Raw genomic sequence first — 25,505 nt, 5'->3', positions numbered from 1 at the left:
CTATTAATTTGTACATGTGTGAATATTGTAATTATTGAATAATATGCAATTGTAAGAAAACTTGCATAAATAATTATTAATTTGTCCATATGATATTAATAATAAATCTGTACAATCCACCTCAGTTGTCTTTCGTCTTTAGGTCAAGATCTGTATAGCATAATGTTCAAATGACTCTGTAAGATCACCTCTGTGGTGTAGATACAGCACCTGTCTGCCTGGAGGGTGTATGGTCGGTGGTTTGACCCTTTAGCTGAGCCGTAAAAGATGTTACTAGCGGTTACCCCGCCCTGCGCTCGGGTTAACGATATAAAGCAAGGAATGGCTGTCTGAGTCAGTAAAAGGTTTCTTGGATGCAATGTTAAGCCCCATTTCAACTCTATTCACCTAAAACATAAGGTACATTCTGAAGCCCCAATATTAATGACCAGGCTTCATGAATTCTATATCTTACCATGATGACATGGAGTAATGCTTTCACTCTGAAACCCCACCCCCGTATCAGCCTTTGGGCTAATGGAACAGCATGTTATTAATTCGTGAATTTGGTTTAATACTTTGAACAATATTTCAGTCATATCACGTCTAGTAAGAGTCATGTGGGAGTATAGTATTTGGCCGTCAAACATCCACGCATACTAAAGTTTTACATGGTTGTTCAAATGCAAACCAATCATATGAAAATAGATGCTTGCTTCAGATTGCTTGCTCTTTTACAGAAAGTTCGTAAATTTTGTTTTACCAGAAGGTTCGTAGTATTTTAAGAGGGGAAATTATGTTTTGATTTTAATTGGTTCAACAGAACTAAACTATAAATATTCTGATTCGTTAAACTAGTATCTCATTTGGTAAAGTATGTTTACTCCAAATATTTATGATCTCTATATTCACAACATGTCTGTACGACTGCAAAACTTTTAACTAACTGTGATACCTGGTTTATCTACCTCAGCAAACCTTTATATCTTCACAGATGTTTAGAGAAGAAATTACAATTTTAACAACAAGTAAATAATTTTTATTATCTTTGATATATTTCTTTAGAAACGATGTCCGCACTATAGTGTAGAGTTAACATTTTGGGGAGTAATGTACAATGTAGCGTAGCGCAACTGAGACCGGGAACCAGGTTTGTGTGTAGGAAATTAATAGACCAATCAGCGTTCGCGTCTCACGGCGGAGAAGGGGGTTTTCCAGTCGTGTATATAGCACGGCATTGGTCCACTATTTGCACGATATCGTGTATATAGACGGTCCGTTCAAGATGGAGAAAAGTGTCGAGACTTTGGAGGCTATGGTATGAAAATAACTGTACAATGTGTGCAGATCACCTTTATTCTGACGTACATAGAATAATGTAAATAAAGAATATTACATTCTGAAGCGGCAGTTACCAATAAGACTGCAGAATGCATAAAAAATTGTCCACGGACATGATTTCATCAACATGATCACTGTACGACATTCTAGATCTATAACCATAACTGTTTACATCGTCGCAATTTCATTCACTAATCACTGTCATGCAATACAGCCCAAGGCAGGCACGAGCTGATGATCTTACGGAAATAGTTGCAATCTTGCTATTCTGCGCCACACGCCCAAAGCTAATCTAAGCCTAGAACCATAGAAACTTTGTGAGATACGAAGTATAGACAGTGGCAATGTATCGCACAACCCTGTATCTCCGCAAGCTGAGATTGGTCTAGGCACACAGTAATAGTTAACTGAAACAACTGCTTTACGTTTTCTTGAACTAGCTAAGTTTGTTACAGCTGAGACCTGCGATGGAGTCCTACAGTCAAGTCATGTCTTGACTGGAGGGCCCTATCGCAGCTCTCAGCAAGGTTTGTCATGATTTGTCTCAGTGTTGATTTTGTTTTAGTTCCAGAAAACAGAGTCGGATCTTGACTTGTCTCAGTGTTGATTTTGTTTTAGTTTCAGAAAACAGAGTCGGATCTTGACTACCTGTCAAGAAAGCTTGACTTTGAGTTTGACAATTCCGGTAATGCAGAGGTAACTATATAGTAAAACATGTAACTAAACAATTTGCTTCATCACCTTTTACCTCTCACTACTATTTATTGCCTGATTTTCATATTTACACAGCCTAATTTTTCAGTAATTATGTCATATGCAGTTTTTTAAAATCAATGAGAGCTCAGTGGCACCAGGCTCCTGACATTCAAAGAGATAGTGGTTTCAACTTGTTCAAGATCCTTTTTCCTTGATTGCCCAGGTGACAGTCATAAACTGAGATTTAAAATATTGCTGCAGTGTGAAATTAAGGGGGGTCCTTAATGTTCTGTTTGTTTGTTTTGTTTGTTGTTTAACGCCGCACTCAGCAATATTCCAGCTATATGACGGCGGTCATCGAGTCTGGACCAGACAATCCAGTGATTGATATTAATATTGAGCATCAATCCACACAATTGGGATACAATGAGTGAATGACATGCGTTAACCAAGTCAGCGAGGTCCGGGTCCTTAATGTCTTCTATGGTATTTGAATCTTGGAAGTCATAAATCTTTAACTTTTAACATTAGGGTTATGTCTTATGACGAGGACAAATTCAAACATTATTTCAAACCCTGTTCCTCTGAGTATGGTGTAACGGTAGTCAGTCAGATATGGTAATAAGATATTTTAATAGCGCTTTATTGTTTCTTCTCATTAGTGGTGAGTATTGTTTTTAGCTCCCTTGGGGTATGGAGCGAGTACCATGCTTTCCGGTGAGAAAGGCCTATGTTTATCCGCATTCCGTCAAGATGTTTTACGGATTTCAGGGAATTGGACAACTGTGAGTTCTCTATATTAGAAATTCTGTAAAATAAACATCATGAATACTCAGTTTCTCCGTTCAGAGTTTTCGAAAACATTATAGTAAAACATCGATTGAGTGGAAAGAACATGTACCGGGAGTAAGTTGAATTTCAATAGTGTCAGCATGGATTTGAATATTGACAATATGAACAATTGTGATGATGATTTAAGTAGCCATGCGGCTAAACCTACACAAGAATACACTGATTATAAGATTGAACTAAGTGTCAAACGTTTCAAATCTGCACTATCTGCATGGCGTCGGCAGGCGAGTAGTGTCATGAAGTTAGTATCTGACAGTGTGGACATATCTGAACTGCGTTCAATTCGTGATTGTTTAGAAGACCGTATGGCAATTGTGTGTAGTGAACATGGGAAACTAACTGAATTCAATTATTCTGATGAACATTTGCTTGCAAAATTTGACGAGATTGAATCAAAACATTTTGATTTAATTAAATCAGTGAGTGATAAACTGTGTGAACTTGAATTTGGTTTGAGTGAACGGAAATTCGCTGACAGCAAATCATGTAAATCTGTAAAGACTAAGTCATCAAAAATGTCGAATGTGTCAAAACTGTATGAGACCAAAATTGCTGCTACAGCCGAAGCTGCAGCATTAAAGACTAAATTGAAATTTCTTGAAGTTGAAAATCAAAAGAGAGCTGAGCTTGAAAGGTGTCAAACTGAAATGAAATTATCTATGGCTATGGCACAATTAGAAGCTGTAGAGAAATTAGAAAGTGAAGTGAATGAGGATTCTGTTCATTCTCCTGCTTTATGTCCGGATGGAAAAAACATGTTTGTACAAGATTATATTGACTCAGTTCAGGTTGAGAATCTGACACAAAGTGAAATTAAAGCTCCACATGAGTCATGTGTCAAAAGTGACATTGTGAATGTAGACATAGAATCTGTTCCGATTAAAAACGTTCAAGACTCGCAAAATGTTCTGTTCAGTCAAAACTCTCAGAATGAAGATTTAATCAAGGCCTTAGCAAATCAGATAAACATTGGGCGTTTACCTCCACCAGAGCCAGGAACTTTCTCTGGGGACCCTCTAATGTACCCAAAATGGAAAAGTGCATTCAATGTCCTCATAGGGAGGCGAGGTATTCCTGAAGGTGAAAAAATCTATTATTTGCAACGCTATCTTTGTGGACAAGCCAAAGAGGCTGTCGAGGGATTTTTTCTTTTATCGTCAGAGAATGCATTCAGTGAGGCGATCAAATTGCTTGATGAACGTTTTGGAAACCATTTCATTATTGGAGGTGCGTTTCGTGACCGTCTAGATTCATGGCCGAAACTACCAGCAAGGGATGGTAATGCATTACGTAAGTTTGCAGACTTTCTCAGACAGTGTGAAACAGCAATGTCAAGCGTCAGATCACTAGACATCCTAAATGATGAACGTGAAAATTGTAAGCTTATTCAGAAGCTACCTGATTGGCTCCTCAATTGTTGGAGACGTAAAGTCGCCGAATATAGGGAACAGACATCAGAATTTCCTAAATTCTCAAGATTTGTGACTTTCATTGCTAAGGAAGCAGAAATAATGTGTGATCCTGTCACTTCTTTTCCCTTGGAATTGAAACATGAGAACAAGCCCCGGAACACTCGTGCATCATCACAGCATCAGACAGCTAAACGACCACATGGTACAGTGTTTGACATAAATCTGAGAGATTCATCTCTAAGCACTGTCACAGGTAAATTAGACAAGAAATCAAATGTGAAATTTGAAACTTGCCTTTTCTGTAAAGGTCAACACAAGCTTGATGATTGTGAGACATTGTTGTCTAAACCTTTGATTGAAAGAAAACAGTTCTTCATAGACCGTCAAGTGTGCTTTGGATGTCTCAAGCCAGGACATCTTTCAAAGTTTTGTCAGAACAGGCTAACATGTAAGACATGCTCACGTCTTCATGCTACTATGTTACATGGTGATCTCCCTAAACCTTCTGAGGGGACAAAGCTGAAAGGTATTAGCCATCTCAGTAATGGAAGCAATTCTGTGGATAAGTGCTCCATGATTTTACCTGTGTGGGTATCTCATTCCGATAATCCGTCAAATGAACTGTTGACATATGCATTGCTGGATACCCAATCCGATGCGACTTTTGTGTTAAAAGACTTGTGCAACAAACTCGGTGTCACAGGTACACCAGTTAATCTGTTGCTCTCTACAATGACTTCAGCAAATGCACATGTCAGAAGCGAGAAGGTCAGAGGTCTTCAAGTTCGAGGAATGGACAATGTGTTCAGGATTGCTCTCCCTGGAACATATTCAAGGGATGTGATACCAGCCAATAAGGACCATATTCCGACCCCCGACAAAGTGCAAGCATGGTCACACTTACGACAACTGTGTGATGTATTGAAGCCAACATATGATGTTGACATCGGTCTATTGATAGGCTATAATTGCCCACAAGCACTCATACCTCGTGAGGTTATCGCACCAGTTCAGGAAGGTCAGCCATTTGGACAACGTACCGACCTGGGATGGGGTGTTGTCGGTATCATTGATCAATCACAAATTGAGAACTCAGATTCAATTGGCATCAGTCACAGAGTCCGCCGTCCGAAGTTCTTCTATCTCAAAGAACATCTGTGAAGAAGCAGTTTGTTCCAAATGATGTGATCCGCATGTTCTCTGTAGACTTTAATGAGAATGACTACAATGCTTCCAACATCTCTCATGATGATAGGATATTCATGAAACAGATGGAAGAAGGCATTCATGTAGCAGAAGGACATTACGAAATGCCGCTTCCGTTCAAGGTTGGAACTCCAGAGCTTCCAGATAACAAGAGGATGGCATTTCAAAGACTTGATGGACTAAAATCACGTTTCCGTAGAAATCCAAAGTTCCACAGTGACTACTCCGCCTTTATAAATGCCATGATTAAAGGTGGACATGCAGAGGAAGTTCCTGTAGGTGAATTACATGCATGTAACAGATGGTATATTCCGCATCATGGGCTATATCACCCTAAGAAGCCAAATAAAATCAGAGTCGTTTTCGACTGTAGTGCCAGATATAATGGCAAGTGCTTAAATGACTGTCTCCTGAAAGGACCCGACTTAACCAATAATCTGTTAGGCGTGCTCTGCAGATTTAGGCTTGAACCTGTTGCGTTGATGTGTGATGTGAAACAAATGTTTCACCAGTTCTTTGTCAACAAGGAACACAGGGACTATCTAAGGTTCCTTTGGTGGAGAAATGGGAACGTTGAGGATCAAGTTGTCGAATTCCAAAAGAAAGTGCATCTTTTCGGTGCTGTGTCAAGCCCAGGCTGTGCCAACTTTGCACTAAAGCAAACAGTGACAGACCATGTGACAGACATAAGTTCAGCCACAGCACAGTTCATCAAGAACGACTTCTATGTCGACGACGGATTGTGTTCTGTTCCTACACCCTGTGATGCAGTGACACTCATTAATGAAAGCAGAAGTGTATGTGCAATGAAAGGCCTTCATTTGCATAAGTTCATCTCCAACTCTAAGGAGGTCATGTCAGCTATACCGCCTGAGGATCATGTAAGTGGTGTTCAGGACATTGAGATTGATTGTGACGCCTTGCCAACAGAAAGAGCTTTAGGAGTACAGTGGTGTGCAGAATCAGACTGTTTCATGTTTCAGATACAACTTGACAGTCACCAGGACAAAGTTGTCACAAGACGCACAATATTGTCAATGGTTAGTTCCATCTTTGATCCAATTGGACTACTAGCCCCAGTTATTCTCCGAGGTAAAGCGATTCTTCAGGAGTTGTGTAAGGATCAGTATGATTGGGACACTCCGGTATCCTCAAGGCATGGAATGCTTGGAAAACAGACTTGAAATCACTTCATGATTTGAGAATTCCAAGATGTGTGAAACCACATGACTTTGGGAATGTTGTTGCAACAGAATTGCATCACTTCTCTGACGCAAGTATGACCGGCTATGGACAGTGCTCCTACCTCCGATTAATGAATGAACATGAACAGGTACATTGTTCTCTGATAATGGGTAAGGCACGGGTTGCGCCAATCAAATCCGTCACAATTCCGAGATTGGAGCTAACCGCTGCACTTACATCAGTCAAAGTTGGACAATTCCTCACTCATGAATTAGATCTCGGCGAAGTGCAAAACTTCTACTGGACTGACAGTCGAATAGTGTTGGGCTACATCTCAAATGACTCTCGCAGATTTCATGTGTACGTAGCCAACCGTATCCAACAGATCAGAGACAAAACGTCACCTAAACAGTGGCATCATGTAAGTTCATCTGACAACCCTGCTGATTGTGCATCCAAAGGGTTAACCGTCAACAAACTGTTGACATCCAAGTGGTTAAGTGGCCCAGACTTCCTTTGGGAAAAGGAGATTCCATCACCAAACTCTACTTCCGAATTCTTCGTGGCAGCTGATGACCCTGAAATGAAAGGAAAGAAATCAGTGGTACTTGCCTGTGAGACAGATGAGAACAGCCCTCCGTACTCAATACTTCAGCGCTTGGAATATTTCTCCGACTGGTTCCGTGCCAAGCGTGCTGTTGCTCACTGTCTGAATCTGAAACGAAAGCTTCGGAAAAGTAAACAAAGAGATTGTGAATCAGTAGCTGGTTCAGTGCAAGTCAAAGATATTGAACAAGCAGAGATTGTAATCTTAAAGTTGGTTCAGGAAGAAGCATTCTGCGAAGAACTGAAAGTGCTTCAGTCCTTGAATCAAACAGGAACATTCAAGAACGAGAAGGCAACTGTACGCAACACATTTCTGAAATCAGTCAGTGCCTTGTATCGTCTGGATCCATTCCTGGACAGCAATGGGATCTTACATGCTGGAGGACGGTTAAAACGTGCTCAGATTAGTGAAAACCTTAAGCACCCTGTTATCTTGCCAAAGAAGCACCACATAACAACACTTGTTATCCACCATTGCCATGAACAAGTTCATCATCAGGGAAAAGGTCTAACACTCAATCAGATCAGATCAAGTGGATACTGGATCATAGGTTGTAGCTCAGGTGTGTCCTACTACATTTTGAAATGTGTTTCGTGTAGGAAACTCAGGAGCAAGGCTCAAGTCCAGAAGATGTCAAATCTTCCCATTGATAGGACAGAAGAAGCTCCTCCATTTTCATTCTGTGCAGTAGACTGTTTCGGACCCTTTTATATAAAGGAAGGGAGAAAGGAGTTAAAGCGATTCGGTGTTCTGTTCACATGCCTGTGTTGCCGAGCAATACACATAGAGACTGTTGTGTCAATGAGTACAGACTCATTTATCAACGCCCTAAGACGCTTTATGTCAGTGCGTGGTCCGATCCGTCAACTACGATGCGATCAAGGTACTAACTTTGTAGGGGCAAAGAACGAACTGTATGGTGTTCTAACAAATCTTGATCAAAGAAAATTGAGACAATTCCTATTGCAGAGAGACTGTGATTTCTTTGAGTTCAAGTTTAACCCACCATGTGCAAGCCATATGGGTGGTGTCTGGGAGAGGCAGATTAGAACTGCAAGAAACGTCATATCTGCTTTACTTCATGACTTTGGATCACAGTTGGATGATGAATCCCTCCGTACTGTGATGTGTGAAACTGCTGCCATTGTAAACAGCAGACCCTTGACTGTTGACACTCTGTGTGATCCGTCCTCTCCAGAACCCCTGACACCAAATAACCTTCTTACCATGAAGTCTAAGGTAATCCTTCCGCCACCTGGAACATTCATTAAGGAGGACATGTATTCCAGGAAGCGATGGCGCAGAGTTCAATACATTGCTAATGAATTCTGGAGTCGTGGGAGGAAAGAGTATCTGCAAAGTCTTCAGTTGCGGCAGAAGTGGACTGCCCCATGTAGAAATCTTTCTGTAAACGACATCGTGATAATCAAGGACGACAATATTCCAAGGAATCATTGGAAACTTGGACGCATCTCAGAAGTGTACCTTAGTGAAGATGGTCTAGTCAGAACTGTGAAAGTAGACTGTGGTGAATCAAACTTTGTGAGACCAGTTCACAAACTTGTGCTTCTCTTAGAAAAAGAGAACTAACTGTGTTCAAATGTGTGTAAATTCATTTGCAGTATGGTGTTCCGAACTGTGCTAAATTCATTTTCGGGTTCATTGAACTTTGTGAGTGATGATTCCGAATCCGATCCGAACTATTGAACTTTGTGAGTGATGATTCCGAATCCGATCCGAACTATTGAACTTTGTGAGTGATGATTCCGAATCTGATCCGAACTATAAACTTTATGAGTGATGATTCCGAATCCGATCCGAACTATAAACTTTGTCACATTGATGTGTAATTTCATGTTTATTATTTTGTATGATTATGTGTTTTGCCAAAAAGCATTAACCTTCGTTTATTGTCAGGGTATGACACTTGCCTATCTGCACTTGCAATACTGTATTGTTAGCCAAACCATTGTGTTTATATGTATACCACATCAGCATTTCTCATTGTTTAATGTAAATTAGGTTAATTCTAATTTCGGGGGGAGTGTAACGGTAGTCAGTCAGATATGGTAATAAGATATTTTAATAGCGCTTTATTGTTTCTTCTCATTAGTGGTGAGTATTGTTTTTAGCTCCCTTGGGGTATGGAGCGAGTACCATGCTTTCCGGTGGGAAAGGCCTATGTTTATCCGCATTCCGTCAAGATGTTTTACGGATTTCAGGGAATTGGACAACCGTGAGTTCTCTATATTAGAAATTCTGTAAAATAAACATCATGAATACTCAGTTTCTCCGTTCAGAGTTTTCGAAAACATTATATATGGTGATGATCTTTTTGGAGATTTGACATAGTTTTTTTTAAGCAAATCCTGTATACATATATAATTAACTTAGCTACGGTAATTATTTGAACTATGGGTGTTGTGATAAGCCTACATGTTGGTTCCTATCAGGATACTCAAGTCATAAGATCTGGTTATATTGAGACTGTGATTCATTCAGCGATATATTGTTGCATCCCAACACCTGACGGTATACATTATTTGCTTCCATTTTTTTTCTCAATTTGTATTCATGCAGGTTCCTTGTTTTGCATGATCCCGGTCTACACCATGTACCTAATGCTTCAGGTTTGTGGGGTGGTCGGGTAGCCTAGTGGTTAAACATGTTAAAGCGTTTGCTCATCACGACATGGGTACAATGTGTGAAGCCCATTTCTGGTGTCCCCAGCCGTGATATTGCTGGAATATTGCTAAAAACGGCATAAAACCATGCTCACTCATTCATGTTTTTATGTTCTTCTGTGCAGGCCAACCCAGTCCGCTTGATGCAGAAGGTGTCTGAGATCAAGAAGGAATATGGCAACATTGTTCAGGAGGCGGTCGCCATACAGGAGACGCAGAAGGTTGGTGCTGTACAGCAAAGTGAATTGATCTTTAACAGGGCTCCTGATAAAGGCTGTATCGCTGTATGCATGGGTAAAAATATGCACAATACAGTGGGGGATAATCATGATAATTTAGAAAATGTATCAGATTTGTTTCACTGCATGTACGTACAGGCTAACATTCATAAATATATGTATTTCCCCTAAAATACATTCTGATTTCTAGTGGCGTATTTTCTTGAGTATAGTGCACGCATTTCCCCCCAGAAACAGCTGTGTAAGGGGGATGCTGGTTATATACTCCATAATGAGTTTGGATTTTTTCCCCAACGCAAAGATATTACGGTGAGCATGTAACACGCATATCAACAAATCCGTACTGAAGCACGCAAATTAATCATGTAATTACAGTGTCTGATTACAATAAGTGTTCATTGTATATCTGGACTTATGTGACTTATAATACTTGATTTTCCCCAAAAAAAATTCTGAATATTCTGGAGGGAAGTGCGCATTATACAACCGACATACATGTACAATGAAAACAGTATTATTTATTTTTTATTTACCTGTTTACACGAGAGTAGCAATGCTGCAGTGCATATCCAAGATGAAATACAAGATTAATCCATTAAATTCCATACAGTACTCTAAGTGTAGATTTGCCAGTACTCCTATATTGAAATAAAGAGTATGTACTCCTGATGCTGAAAACTCATCTGGATCCGTGCTTTTACCATCAGTGTCTGCATGTTTTAAAAAAGGAATGTCACGTTTTTAACACCCCCTTCAGTGTGTGTGTGGAGGGTGGGAGTGGGGGGTCACTGGTCAGTATACACATGATTTCAATACTACAAAGGTATTTTAGGGGTGGGGGAGGGCGGAATAACATGCTTTGATCCTTCATTTTAACTATATTATCATGGTAATACTGGTGATATTATTTGACATTCCACCTTGACTTTTTTTAACCTTACAATCTCTTTGGTCGGCCAGTGGTATCAAATCAACATTAGCACTTCATTTGTCTGTTCGGTTTCAAAAGAATTTTGCAGGTATAGACTCTAAGTGCGAAACCTCTACATGACAAACAAAGTAGGAGTATCTCCTAGTTTAAGCATGAATATAAAATTTTATTTTCATTGTTTCTTTTTGGTTTTGAATTAGGCTCCTTTTAAAATTGTACTTGCGACTGAAATACTGCTTTTGCTAACAGGAAAGCCAGGAGTCTTATTAGCAGACAGACAGTTGCTTCCAGGTTGATTTCGGCAGTACCAATGGTTGCCAAATTACATGGCATTTCCGTTATGCCATTTCAAGGGCAGTCGTACGCCATGAATAGTGATCAATGGTTGCAGTCATGAATGTGTTTTTTTGATGATGTATTAGCAAGGTGTTTGAATATTGTAATTACTAATTTGATACCCCTGGCAGGAGGCAATGGACTATTTCCGGTCTCAGCTGCTGTCGGCCTGTCAGATGCTCCAGAAACTCCAGACAGACACGGAAGCTGAGGTAAGGCTTTGCACAAATGTTGACGTTTATTGACTTCCAAGTTGACCAATGTGTTTACGTGCTTAAATCATTTGCCAATAACTCTTTCGACATTTCGAGACAAGCCAACAAAAAGGTTGCTTTGCATACACAGTTGGAAGCCTTTGTTGAATGTGTGGTGAATGGATAAAGACTATAATTGAAAGTTGAAGGAAATAGCTGAAGCTTGTTGGTAGAACTGTGGCTCTGAACAGGTTGGTACTTCTGTTCAGAGTTCATCAAATATGAAGGCGCTATTTCCATACTAGCATCAATCTTACAGTCAATTGGGGCGGTCAGGTAGCCTAGTGGATAAAGCGTTCGCTCGTCATGCCGAAGACCCGGGTTCGATTCCCGACATGGGTACAATGTGTGAAGCCCATTTCTGGTGTCCCCCGCCGTGATATTGCTGGAATATTGCTAAAAGCGGCGTAAAATCAAACTCACTCACTCACTCACTCACTCACTTACAGTCAATTCTAGCCTCAGCTGTTTCTTTTTAAACATGCCATTAAGATCTACCCCTGGCCTTCTGATGGCACTCTGACACTTGCACTCTGACACTGACGCTCTACACAAGGCACTGTTGTGATGTGTTGTTGCAGTCGGAGAGTGTGGAGAAGCCGGCAGCCCTGTGTCAGCTGGAGCAGCTCCTGGGTGTCGACACAAGCTCCATCACTCAAACAGCTTCAGCAGCTGCAGCAGAAACACCGCATCAGCAGGACCAGGGAGGGGGGGATATCTCTGCATCAACACAAGTTGCCGAGGCCAAGAGTGAAGCTCCAGGTAACCATGGTAACCAGAGTATACGTTTATAACGATGATACAAATATAATTCTTTGATCCTAGGTTCAGCGGAATACATGTTACCTTGATGAAGACATCGCATTGTTAATGACTACATTAGGCTAAAATAAAATAATAGTCTTGGTTCTCAGGCACTGCCAGCATCATCATACAGCCCGCAGCATGTTTTGCTTTTATTTCCATTTTCCCAAAAGATTTAAAAAATCCTAATACTTAAAAACAATGCGATCCAATATAGCACACAGTTACTTCCCTTTACATGCAGACTGCTTTTGAGCATCTCGTGTTATGGTCATGGCAGCAATAGGAGTTTGTATGCTTGTTTATGTAGGGAGGCCCTTTCAAGAGGCATTGCCTGAGAAACAATGCTTTTATTTTGTTAAGCCTTACATGAAAAAGGAACTTTCGAATTCCCGATTGGGAATTTTTACTGAGGATTGCTGCAGATTTGGGGCCAGATATCAACCTCTGAGCAGGTCTAGATACATCCTTGATTATGATTGTGATTTGAAGAATTATGTCTCATGTTTGCCCTGAATGAATCTGATTGGTTGCATGTTGTTGATTGTTTGTTGTAACCATGGTGACGTATGGATCACATGACGTGTGGATCTAGTCAAGTGTTTCTAGTAAAGTGTTTGAAACACAATACTTCAACAACTATCAATTATGGACTGTTACAATCACATTGTCACAGGAGAAATGATCCTTCATCTATGGTAGTCACTATGGTTTGTTTTTCCCGTACGATTCCGCATTGGAATTGATCACCAGCTACCCATGTTTGTTGTACAAGGTGACGTGATAGATCGGATTGTCAGGCTCCATGACTTGGTTGATTGCGTGTAGCTTGGATCGTTGCTCATGATATCAATCACTGGATTGTCAGCTCCATGACTTGGTTGATTGCGTGTAGCTTGCATCGTTGCTCATGATATCAATCACTGGATTGTCAGGCTCCATGACTTGGTTGATTGCGTGTAGCTTGGATCGTTGCTCATGATATCAATCACTGGATTGTCAGCTCCATGACTTGGTTGATTGCGTGTAGCTTGCATCGTTGCTCATGATATCAATCACTGGATTGTCAGGCTCCATGACTTGGTTGATTGCGTGTAGCTTGGATCGTTGCTCATGATATCAATCACTGGATTGTCTGGCTCAGATACAATTATTTACATGTCGCTGTCATACAGCTGGAATATTGCTGAGTGAGACATTAAACCAACAAACAATGTTGTTGTATTGCAGGAGGCGAGCCCCAGGTGTCGCCGAGCTCTCGGAGGGAGGGTTGTACAGAGATGGTGGAAGTGTCACAGGCAGAGTTTGAGTCCGTGTCGGCACTGGTCAGGGGCAGAGTCAAGCTGGCCGACGTCAATACTGTACGTGCAGCGGTAGAAACTAACAGTTTTAGTACACTGGTCCTGTTGATGATAACATATAGCAAAACCCTTAAAATGGCAAATTTCTACTGGTCCTTATGATACCTTGACTATTGGGCAGTTTGGCAAGGACTACAGGATTAGTGCCAATTTCTAACGCTTACATGTTGTGTAGTATTTACATCTTACTGATGCAATATGATATACAATATACTGTCTGCCCATTATGATGCAGCCCTTGTCCTCTGGACCCAGACTGCTGGAGTATTGTTGACTCTAGTCCTCTGGACCCAGACTGCTGGAGTATTGTTGACTCTAGTCCTCTGGACCCAGACTGCTGGAGTATTGTTGACTCTAGTTCTCTGGACCCAGACTGCTGGAGTATTGTTGACTCTAGTCCTCTGGACCCAGACTGCTGGAGTATTGTTGACTCTAGTTCTCTGGACCCAGACTGCTGGAGTATTGTTGACTCTAGTTCTCTGGACCCAGACTGCTGGAGTATTGTTGACTCTAGTCCTCTGGACCCAGACTGCTGGACTATTGTTGACTCTAGTTCTCTGGACCCAGACTGCTGGACTATTGTTGACTCTAGACCTCTGGACCCAGACTGCTGGAGTATTGTTGACTCTAGTCCTCTGGACCCAGACTGCTGGAGTATTGTTGACTCTAGTTCTCTGGACCCAGACTGCTGGAGTATTGTTGACTCTAGTCCTCTGGACCCAGACTGCTGGACTATTGTTGACTCTAGTTCTCTGGACCCAGACTGCTGGACTATTGTTGACTCTAGACCTCTGGACCCAGACTGCTGGAGTATTGTTGACTCTAGTCCTCTGGACCCAGACTGCTGGAGTATTGTTGACTCTAGTCCTCTGGACCCAGACTGCTGGAGTATTGTTGACTCTAGCTCTCTGGACCCAGACTGCTGGAGTATTGTTGACTCTAGTTCTCTGGACCCAGACTGCTGGAGTATTGTTGACTCTAGACCTCTGGACCCAGACTGCTGGAGTATTGTTGACTCTAGTTCTCTGGACCCAGACTGCTGGAGTATTGTTGACTCTAGACCTCTGGACCCAGACTGCTGGAGTATTGTTGACTCTAGTCCTCTGGACCCAGACTGCTGGAGTATTGTTGACTCTAGTTCTCTGGACCCAGACTGCTGGAGTATTGTTGACTCTAGACCTCTGGACCCAGACTGCTGGAGTATTGTTGACTCTAGTTCTCTGGACCCAGACTGCTGGAGTATTGTTGACTCTAGTCCTCTGGACCCAGACTGCCCGAGTATTGTTGACTCTAGTTCTCTGGACCCAGACTGCTGGAGTATTGTTGACTCTAGTTCTCTGGACCCAGACTGCCCGAGTATTGTTGACTCTAGTCCTCTGGACCCAGACTGCTGGAGTATTGTTGACTCTAGACCTCTGGACCCAGACTGCCCGAGTATTGTTGACTCTAGTCCTCTGGACCCAGACTGCTGGAGTATTGTTGACTCTAGTTCTCTGGACCCAGACTGCTGGAGTATTGTTGACTCTAGTTCTCTGGACCCAGACTGCTGGAGTATTGTTGACTCTAGTCCTCTGGACCCAGACTGCTGGAGTATTGTTGACTCTAGTCCTCTGGACCCAGACTGCTGGAGTATTGTTGACTCTAGTCCTCTGGACCCAGACTGCTGGAGTATTGTTGACTCTAGACCTCTGGACCCAGACTGCTGGAGTATTGTTGACTCTAGTCCTCTGGACCCAGACTGCTGGAGTATTGTTGACTCTAGTCCTCTGGACCCAGACTGCTGGAGTATTGTTGACTCTAGTCCTCTGGACCCAGACTGCTGGAGTATTGTTGACTCTAGTTCTCTGGACCCAGACTGCTGGAGTATTGTTGACTCTAGTTCTCTGGACCCAGACTGCTGGAGTATTGTTGACTCTAGTCCTCTGGACCCAGACTGCTGGAGTATTGTTGACTCTAGTTCTCTGGACCCAGACTGCTGGAGTATTGTTGACTCTAGTCCTCTGGACCCACACTGCTGGAGTATTGTTGACTCTAGACCTCTGGACCCAGACTGCTGGAGTATTGTTGACTCTAGTCCTCTGGACCCAGACTGCTGGAGTATTGTTGACTCTAGTTCTCTGGACCCAGACTGCTGGAGTATTGTTGACTCTAGTCCTCTGGACCCAGACTGCTGGAGTATTGTTGACTCTAGTCCTCTGGACCCAGACTGCTGGAGTATTGTTGACTCTAGTCCTCTGGACCCAGACTGCTGGAGTATTGTTGACTCTAGTTCTCTGGACCCAGACTGCTGGAGTATTGTTGACTCTAGTCCTCTGGACCCAGACTGCTGGAGTATTGTTGACTCTAGTTCTCTGGACCCAGACTGCTGGAGTATTGTTGACTCTAGTCCTCTAGACCCAGACTGCTGGAGTATTGTTGACTCTAGACCTCTGGACCCAGACTGCTGGACTATTGGTGACTCTAGTTCTCTGGACCCAGACTGCTGGAGTATTGTTGACTCTAGTTCTCTGGACCCAGACTGCTGGAGTATTGTTGACTCTAGTCCTCTAGACCCAGACTGCTGGACTATTGGTGACTCTAGTTCTCTGGACCCAGACTGCTGGAGTATTGTTGACTCTAGTTCTCTGGACCCAGACTGCTGGAGTATTGTTGACTCTAGACCTCTGGACCCAGACTGCCCGAGTATTGTTGACTCTAGTTCTCTGGACCCACACTGCTGGAGTATTGTTGACTCTAGACCTCTGGACCCAGACTGCCCGAGTATTGTTGACTCTAGTTCTCTGGACCCACACTGCCCGAGTATTGTTGACTCTAGTCCTCTGGACCCAGACTGCTGGAGTATTGTTGACTCTAGTCCTCTGGACCCAGACTGCTGGAGTATTGTTGACTCTAGACCTCTGGACCCAGACTGCTGGAGTATTGTTGACTCTAGTCCTCTGGACCCAGACTGCTGGAGTATTGTTGACTCTAGTTCTCTGGACCCAGACTGCTGGAGTATTGTTGACTCTAGTCCTCTGGACCCAGACTGCCCGAGTATTGTTGACTCTAGTCCACTGGACCCAGACTGCTGGAGTATTGTTGACTCTAGACCTCTGGACTAGTCTTAAAATAATGTAATTCTAAGGCTGATGATGTTCATACAGGAAATGTGTTAGAGATGACACATGGTATGAAATGTCATTACACCTCAGTTAGTCTGGAATTGTTCCCCGTTTTCATCCGGGTATCCTTCCATAGTACCCTCATAGTTACGAGCTATGCTATGTACACCCAGAGTCAAACTTGTATTCAAAATGAGGTACAGTCGAACAATGTCATCTTCTGTTTTGAGCTGTACCCAAAGAAGCTTTGTAAACCAAAGTGAGTCCAAGGGTACAAAACATTGTTTTACGGAAAAAAAAGAGAGAAAAAAGAAATTTGCTGCACTGATTTGGGATAATTACTTCCATCAAAATTTCGGTTCCCCTAATCAGTATATCATGGCAGTGGGTAAGTCTCCCCGTGAAGGTCGGTTAGATGCTTGTCGTGAGGAGAGGCTTGCTCACTTGGTTGATGCATGTCATCGTATCCAACTTGAGCAGATCGATGCTCATGATGGCAATCGCTGCATCACCAGGACTCGATTATTTTACAAAATGCTGTCAATTATCTGGAATATTCCTGAATGAAGCATTAAAAAAACAAACAAACAAACAAACAAGCAATGAAGATGTCCCAGAGGCCAGAAGTGGTTATACTAAATACAGGAGATCTTTGTTTTCAGACATACAGCGTGCTGTGGAGACACTTTAAGGATGAAGGCAACAGGTGAACATCATTACAGAAATAATTAATCTTGACGAGAGGGTCCGACCCCTGAGGTGGTCTGACTGGTCTAAGGCCACATGTTATACTGAAAGTATCTTTAAAGTTAACGAAGCCTTTAGACCGTCCTCTGTTTCACTACAGTAACCTAACTGCGAACCGTGAAATGTTCGTAGCAGACGCCATCTTGTTTTCTAGCAGACGAGTCATTAGTCATCACATGACCGTCCTCTGTTTCACTACAGTAACCTAGCTGCGAACCGTGATATGTTCGTACCAGACGCCATCTTGTTTTCTAGCAGACGAGTCAATAGTCATCACATGACCGTCCTCTGTTTCACTACAGTAACCTAGCTGCGAACCGTGATATGTTCGTACCAGACGCCATCTTGTTTTTTAGCAGACGAGTCAATAGTCATCACATGACAGGTCAAAACTGATCATGTGACAAGTCAGTATTCGAGGTCAGTGTCAGTCAAGTGATTTTAGGGTCTACATTGAAATCAATTGTTTTATCACAGACGGGTTAACAAATGGAATTGCAAGATTCTAACAGAGGTACAACAATTATCATCAACAGTGTGGTTGATGTGACTGGGGCCCAGCTTGTTATGGGGGACAGCCTTGATGGAGATTGGACAGTATGTCTAAAGATAGTACACTGCAATTATTTGTAAATGTATTTGTCATTGATTTTTTTTTTTCATTTGGCCATTTAAAATTGCAATTCGTCATTAATTTGATCATTTATCAACTTTCGCTATGAACATGCTTTGCAATTTTAACTTTCATCAACTTGCGTTGACATGAAAAGATATGAGGGTGAGATTGTCCTTCTCACTGTTACGGGGCGGTCGGGTAGCATAGTGGTTAAAGCGTTCACTCGTCACGCCAAAGATCCAGGTTTGATTCCTGACATGGGTACAATGTGTGAAGCCCATTTCTGGTGTCCCCCGCCATGATATTGCTGGAATATTGGTGAAAGCGGCATAAAACCACACTCACTCACTCACTCACTCACACACTCTCTCACTGTTACAGCGCGCCCCTGAATGCGCCCGACATGCACAAGATGGGGCTTCGCGTCACTGGAGCCACTGGGGAGGCCAAGTTGAAGGTTTGTGCTGATTCAAAGATGATGCATAGATTGTCAGCCGAGTGTGTGTTGATGTTCCTGATGTTTGGTAGTTACAAACAGAAACACATTAGGTGAGGTGAGGTGAAATTGGGTACAACGTCGCGTCCAAGATTATTGCACTTATATAGCGACGTGCATACCCTGTGTGTATGTGTGTGTGTGTATGGCTGCTTGTACTAGTCCAGACTGATGCCGATTTATAGTGCTAGCTCACTGAGATACCATGCCGCAGTTTAACATGAATACCCCACTCAGACACAGCATACTGACTCCGAGCCGACCAGTCCTCGTTTTAGCCCCTAATGCTGAGCGCCAGACAGGGTAACAACAAGTACCATCTTTTAACGTCAATTGGTATGACGCGGCCGGGGACCGAACCCCGGACCTTCCACTCTCCGGGCGGACGCTCTACCACTAGACCACGGAGGCGGTTAGAAACACATGAGGGAATCAGTCTCTCTATCATATGATGCCATTCTCAAAATATTCATTTTAAAATTATTTTCATTCACTAAAGTACCTTTAGATCCTGCACAGAAATACACCATCTGAGCTCACTCACTCATTCACTCACTCACTCACTCATTCACTCACTCACTCACTCATTCACTCACACACTCACTCACTCAAACTTGGGGAAAACTCTTATCGATTGCTTGGCCAATATTTTTTTAGCAAGAAGCGTCAGTGACCTGTTTTGCATGCACACATATATAAAAGATAGCTTGATAATAAATCGCAAAGAACAAAGAAGAACAAAGGGTGGTTTATTTCACGATATAGCATTGTCCTACCCTGTCAACATTTCTGGAGATTCGAACATGCCCTTGCAGCTTGATGAGTCATATATTGGACAGCATTATGTTTGAGAGGGAAGTATTTTATTAACATCCTTAGAGCTGTACATATATTTTGAAGTCTTATATGAGACATAAACGACTCATGGTTGTTGTGTATTGTACAATAAAACATAGCAGGGAGAATAAACCTGCGCTCCTCATGGTTTATTCTCCCTGCAGTGTTTTATTGTACGATAATCAACGACCATGAGTCGAATATAAGATAATGACACTGAGTTTATCAGACTGGCTTATCACGCCCATAACTCTAACACAAATTAGCGTGATTAGGCCACACTCACTTCTGACAAAGTAGACACAATTTATGGATAACAACTTCTTTATTACTATAAAGGCGACATTTTGGTATAGATCCTTTTACCGTTGTCAAGCAAGACATAAATTGTGTCTACTTTGTCATCCGTCAACTTCTAAGTAATGCCTATCAAACAATTCACACTCACATCTGCTGTTTCCTGATTGGCTGTTAACAAAGTGGGTGGATCTTGTGTGGCAATACTGCCGTGAATGGTGTGACTGTTTCCGTGTTGTCATCTACAGATCTTTGTGTTGTGGTTAGTTGAGCAGTTAGTGGAGCTGTTATTGTCAACTTATTTATTTATCAGAATAGTGGATTTACTTTTATGCTTCCAAAAGTGCAGAAACAATTACCTCAACTCTTAAGGGGCACATAACTGTGTACTTTCGCTTATTGTCCTCATGAAATGATGAATGTTGATTGTTTTTTATGGTTAAAATTTCCTCAGTTTTGGCACATATTTTAACAAATTTTGAACCAGAATGAAGCAAATGTGGCCTTAAGTTCGCATGTTATGATGATATATTTGAATTCCTGTCATCAAGTTCCTTTTTTTGTAGGTTCTGCGAGCCTTGAAGTTACTCAACATGACAAGGAAAGGGGAAGTAACTCTAGTGTGATTCCTTCAGGGATGACCTGCCTGGTTCATTAACACTGCCTGTACTATCTAGTACTTGGAGATAGTGCTGTATTTTCTTCAGGGTTTTGCTGGTTTAGCTAGCTTCAGCAATTGCTGAATAATTCATATTCTGGTGGAAAATACTGAAGAGATCAGTGGATGGGTATTTGGTTGAGTGAGTGAGTGTGTATGGTTTTATGCTGCTTTTAGCAATATTCCAGCAATATCACAGCGGGTGACACCAGAAATTGGCATCACACATTGTACCCGGGTCTTCAGCATGACAAGAAGACCAGTAAAGATCCAGGGTAGAACGGGTGTACAGGAAACATTGCTTACCCTAACAGGCGACCATCACTGTCACAAGAGGCAAATCGTGTGGTCAGGTTCGCTGACTTGGTTGATGCATGTCATCAATCCCAATTGCGTGGATCGAGGCTCAAGATCTCAATCACTGTATTGTCTGGTCCAGACTCGATTATTTACAGACAGCCGCCATATAGCTGGAATATTGCTGAGTGCAGTGTTAAACAATACACAAACAAACAGAAATATGACAAGCGAACACTTTAACCACTAGGCTCCTGTAGGGTATGACAGGATTATGTTAATGAGAAAAAATATCCCTCAGAGAGGCATCTCATGTTTTTCTTCTGTCCTGTACTCAAGTTTTATGAATATACACAAACCACGCAAGTGACTGTATAAGCCACCATGTTGTTTTTTACGGATGAGAAGTTCCCTGTTTTGGGGTTATTTTGTTTATTTTTGAGTGGAGTGCTATTGACATAATTTCAACATTCATCAAGAACTTTTATTAGTCATATGCATTTACAATGATGGGGAAGTCATGCACCATGCTCAAAATCACATAATGTTAATTAATAAAATAGTGCATCGGAAAATACAGTAAGGGGCCTGCTTGCGCTGTAGTTTTCTTTCCTGTGCCACAAAGTTACTTGATTGATTTATCACTGTTTATCACAATTTAATTTCAGCATTACAATCAATAAATCTCTAATTTGCCACCATCTTTGTTTATGCCGGGTGGTGGGGTAGCCAAGTGGTTAAAGCGTTTGCTGGTCACGCGGAAGACCCGGGTTCGATTCCCGACATGGGTACCATGTGTGAAGCCCATTTCTGGTGTCCCCCGCCGTGATATTGCTGGAATATTGCCAAAAGCTGCGTAAAATCATACTCGCTCACTCACTTTGTTTATACCATATTCATTTGTACAAAATCTTTTGGGGTTTTTATTCCTCCCAAAACGTACTGATTACGAATAATTTGATCTGGTTATATCATGTTTTTGCTCAGTGCTGTCCCTACCTAATATGGAATGTAGGTCAGGTGATACCGAGTGTTCTTGTGTACATTGCGCACATTGCACACTTGAGTACAAATGCTTTTTGAGCATTGTGCAGTCGAAAACTACAGTGTTTGACTTCAGGAGAATAAACATCTAGGACACGACAAACTTGGTGATGAAAATGAGAAATTTGCGATAAAATATTTCTGTTATGCTGGACATTGTTTAACCGCCGTCATAAAGCTGGAATATTGCTGAGTGTGGTGTTAAACAACAAACCAAACCAACATTGTTTAATATGCAGAGATTAAAATCACTGTAACTTCTTTCAGTGGCATTTAGAAGTTGGTGTGATGAAGTAAGACGAGTTCTATGGATGAACAACTTCTTTATTACAATTAGTGCGACGTTTCGGTGTAGATCCTAACACCTTTATCAAGCAAGTGTAGGTGTTAGGATCTACACCGAAACGTCGCACTAATTGTAATAAAGAAGTTGTTCATCCATAGAACTCGTCTTACTAAAATCACTGTGTGTATTAGTCATGTAAACTAAATGCAGAAATAGAAATCAGCTGTACACACATTATCTCCCAATCTACCGGTGATTCATTTAAAAATTATGCAATAATATCACTTATAAGAATCTTGCTACAGTGAACGGATCAATTCGTGTCTGAAACTAATTTACAAGGACTAATATATTCCATATCGTGTTATATTAGTTGGAGCTTTAACTATATATTTTTTGTGATAAAAACAATAAGTGTAGCATGACAGCCGATTGCTATATCCGGATATGTTGTACGTATGGAACAATTTGTCCAGTCACTATTCAGGCTTCCTGCCTTTGGCGACTACAATTGTGAAAATGGTATGGTTACATATAATAGTCAAACGACATCAAATATGACTTTTAACGATTTAAAGTATGGCATTATGATATATATGGATCCAAACTCTGTCAACTATTGTTCGCGTCAAGGCCTCAATAGCGATACTATGATAGTTGGTGCTGTAAATAACGCTGAGTTGGTGCAATCTAATTGTACAAACATTTTTAATAAAATTGTTAAAATTTAATAAAAGCATAAGTCCAGATGCACAACAAACACGTTATTACCAGCTAGTGTAACAGCTGGATTCAACTGCACAGAATCAGTACAGATTTGTTAATATTCTGTTTCGAATGAATGACGCAGATGTGTATTGTGGGAATACAATGAATTCTGCTGGCTGCATTGATCACCCCATTGATAAGTTGGTCCATGGTATCATAAAGGGTGTTATCGCGAAGTATGACGAAGTATGACTGTGGTTTCGTTTGTAAGTTGGCACTGCGATATTTGTAAATGAAATAACACGTTATTGTTTGAAGTTCAAGATTAAGATTATTAAGGTTAAAATGTTTTACTCAGCTACAATCCTAAGTTATGTTCAATTGATGACTGATTGCAATTGGCAATGGCCCCTGTAGTGAAATTATTGGCACATACATGCAAATAAGGGCCCATAAAATTTGTGAACAAGGGGCCACAGGTGCGGGAAGAAAATGTTCCTCCCCATCACTGTATTATACTCTCTGTTATATCTGATATCTACTCAGGAATCGTGTGTCTGGAATATTTGGAATATTGCCGAGTTTGGCAGTGCGTTAAACAACAAACAAATATCAGACAATGAGGTGGCCCAGTTGTTGAAAGTTCCGAGTTCGATACCCCACACGGTACAGTGTGTGAACCTGGGTCTGGTGTCACCAACCTCCATGGGGATTCCAGTAAAAAAAAGTCCCTAGCAATCTTGTGGTAAGAGTCGAGTAAATGGATCAGGATTTCATCCTCGCTTACTTGGTTGATTGTGTGTCATAACCTATAGCTATCTGTTTCACTGAAACTTTGCTAACCATCATTATGGCTGTGAGGTGCCGCAATGCGCTGTGCAGAGTTGTGTCCCTTCTGCACGCCAGAAACCGGTTTCAAATACTGGCTCACCCCGATTATGTTTCTAGGTTTGTCAGCACCATACTCGTGTCAGCACTAGTGGTGGGACGATACGTCGATGAATCGGTGGATCACGATAATTAATTCCGATACAAGTATCAATCACAGTCTCACACTAAGTAAAACTTACATCGATTCATACCTTAAATGATTACTTTAACAGCTGTTTCACCGAACACTAATTACTAGTGAAAAAGTAAATATTTTCATCTATTGCGCCATACTTGACACTGCTAACTGTAAATCGTCAGTGTGCCAGGTATTTGACTATCCTGTCTATGAAAAAGATGGCTTACACACAACAGATAAGAGTATCAGATCGTGAACAGCCTATCATGACAGGTATCAGATCGCACAGTTACTGTATGGGCCCAGCCCTAGTCTGCACCATACCCTGTGGGTTTCACCAAAGTGATAAACGCATCACTTCATGGCTTGCCTCCCATTTCACGCTGACAACGGCCGGACTGTTCACAGCAGAATTGAACCCAACTCACTAACTCTTTTGACATCAGATGTGATGATGATTTTGAAATCATTTTGTTCGATAGTCTGGTTGTATACTGTTTACTTGCTGATCTATATACACTGTCAAGATTTGTGTACATGTTTATTGTATGTATTTTGTTTTGTAATGAGGATTTGTTGATTTGTGTAAATAAATGTAAATATAATTTCTCTGATATTGTTTTTGTTTATGGTTGGTATATTTCCTACTGCAGTAGCCAGACGAACCGTGAAGATCCGGGGTAGAATAAGCCTTCAGCAACCCATGCTTACCGTAAAAGGCGACTATGCTTTTCGTAAGAGGCTACTGATGGGATTGGGCTCGCTGACTTGGTCGATGGATGTCAAGGTATCCCAATTGCCTGGATCGATGCTCATGATGTCAATCACTGGATCGTCTGGTCCAGACTCAATTATTTACTCTGACCGCCGTAATATATATATATATATATATATATATATATATATATATATATATATATATATATATATGTTCAAAGTATATGTACAGCTTCTTGAAGGATGTTAATAAAATATTCACTCTTCAAAAATATTGATCTGTATTTATATAATGATGATTCTGGTTAATGATAAACCATGAGGGTAGCAGCCCCAAGTGGTTTGTTCTTCCTGCAGTGTTTTTTTATATAAACAAAGACCACGAGTCGTTTATTTCTTATATGAGATATCAACATTATGTACAGCTTCTTTAAGGATGTTGATAAAATACTTACCAAAATTTCAATAATGATGACTCCCTGAATAGAATCCTACCTCGGAAATGGCGGTCAAGTCCAATTTAACAAAAGGAGGGTTAAGTTTATTATTTCCCGTGTACTCTCACAATCCCCACGTCGATCATCTATATCTTTTCTCCCAATACCGATTGTCATCTCTCTCTCTCTCTCTCTGGAGATGTCAGAACAAGTAAATAAGTCACGAGGAGAGCATTTCAGTGTTCTGGAATGTGTACGAAGTTAAGCGAGTGGTTAAACATTACTTTCTACATTATCATCATGGCGTGCAGACTGACCTGCCTGAAGCCTGCAGTAATCCGGTCTTGATATTAACCCCTTTGGTGAAA

The 25,505-nt window shown here is 41.4% G+C and overlaps 1 protein-coding gene across 1 annotated transcript; it reads left to right on the top strand.

Moving 5' to 3' along the window:
* Positions 1 to 1,170: 1,170 nt before the first annotated feature.
* On the top strand, positions 1,171 to 24,590 carry LOC124132020 (spindle and kinetochore-associated protein 2-like). Its single transcript, XM_046495595.2, has 9 exons — positions 1,171 to 1,297; positions 1,939 to 2,016; positions 10,088 to 10,183; positions 11,600 to 11,680; positions 12,304 to 12,484; positions 13,757 to 13,887; positions 17,651 to 17,694; positions 18,733 to 18,808; positions 20,548 to 24,590. Exons 1-9 carry the CDS (start codon positions 1,265 to 1,267, stop codon positions 20,605 to 20,607), a joined length of 780 nt encoding a protein of 259 aa, XP_046351551.1. The 5' UTR covers positions 1,171 to 1,264; the 3' UTR covers positions 20,608 to 24,590.
* The last annotated feature ends 915 nt before the right edge of the window (positions 24,591 to 25,505 follow it).

This window comes from Haliotis rufescens, unplaced genomic scaffold (assembly GCF_023055435.1).
Source record: "Haliotis rufescens isolate VD_foot unplaced genomic scaffold, xgHalRufe1.0.p SCAF_15, whole genome shotgun sequence".
Lineage (NCBI taxonomy): Eukaryota > Metazoa > Mollusca > Gastropoda > Lepetellida > Haliotidae > Haliotis > Haliotis rufescens.
This window is presented reverse-complemented; position numbering and strand designations above follow the sequence as displayed.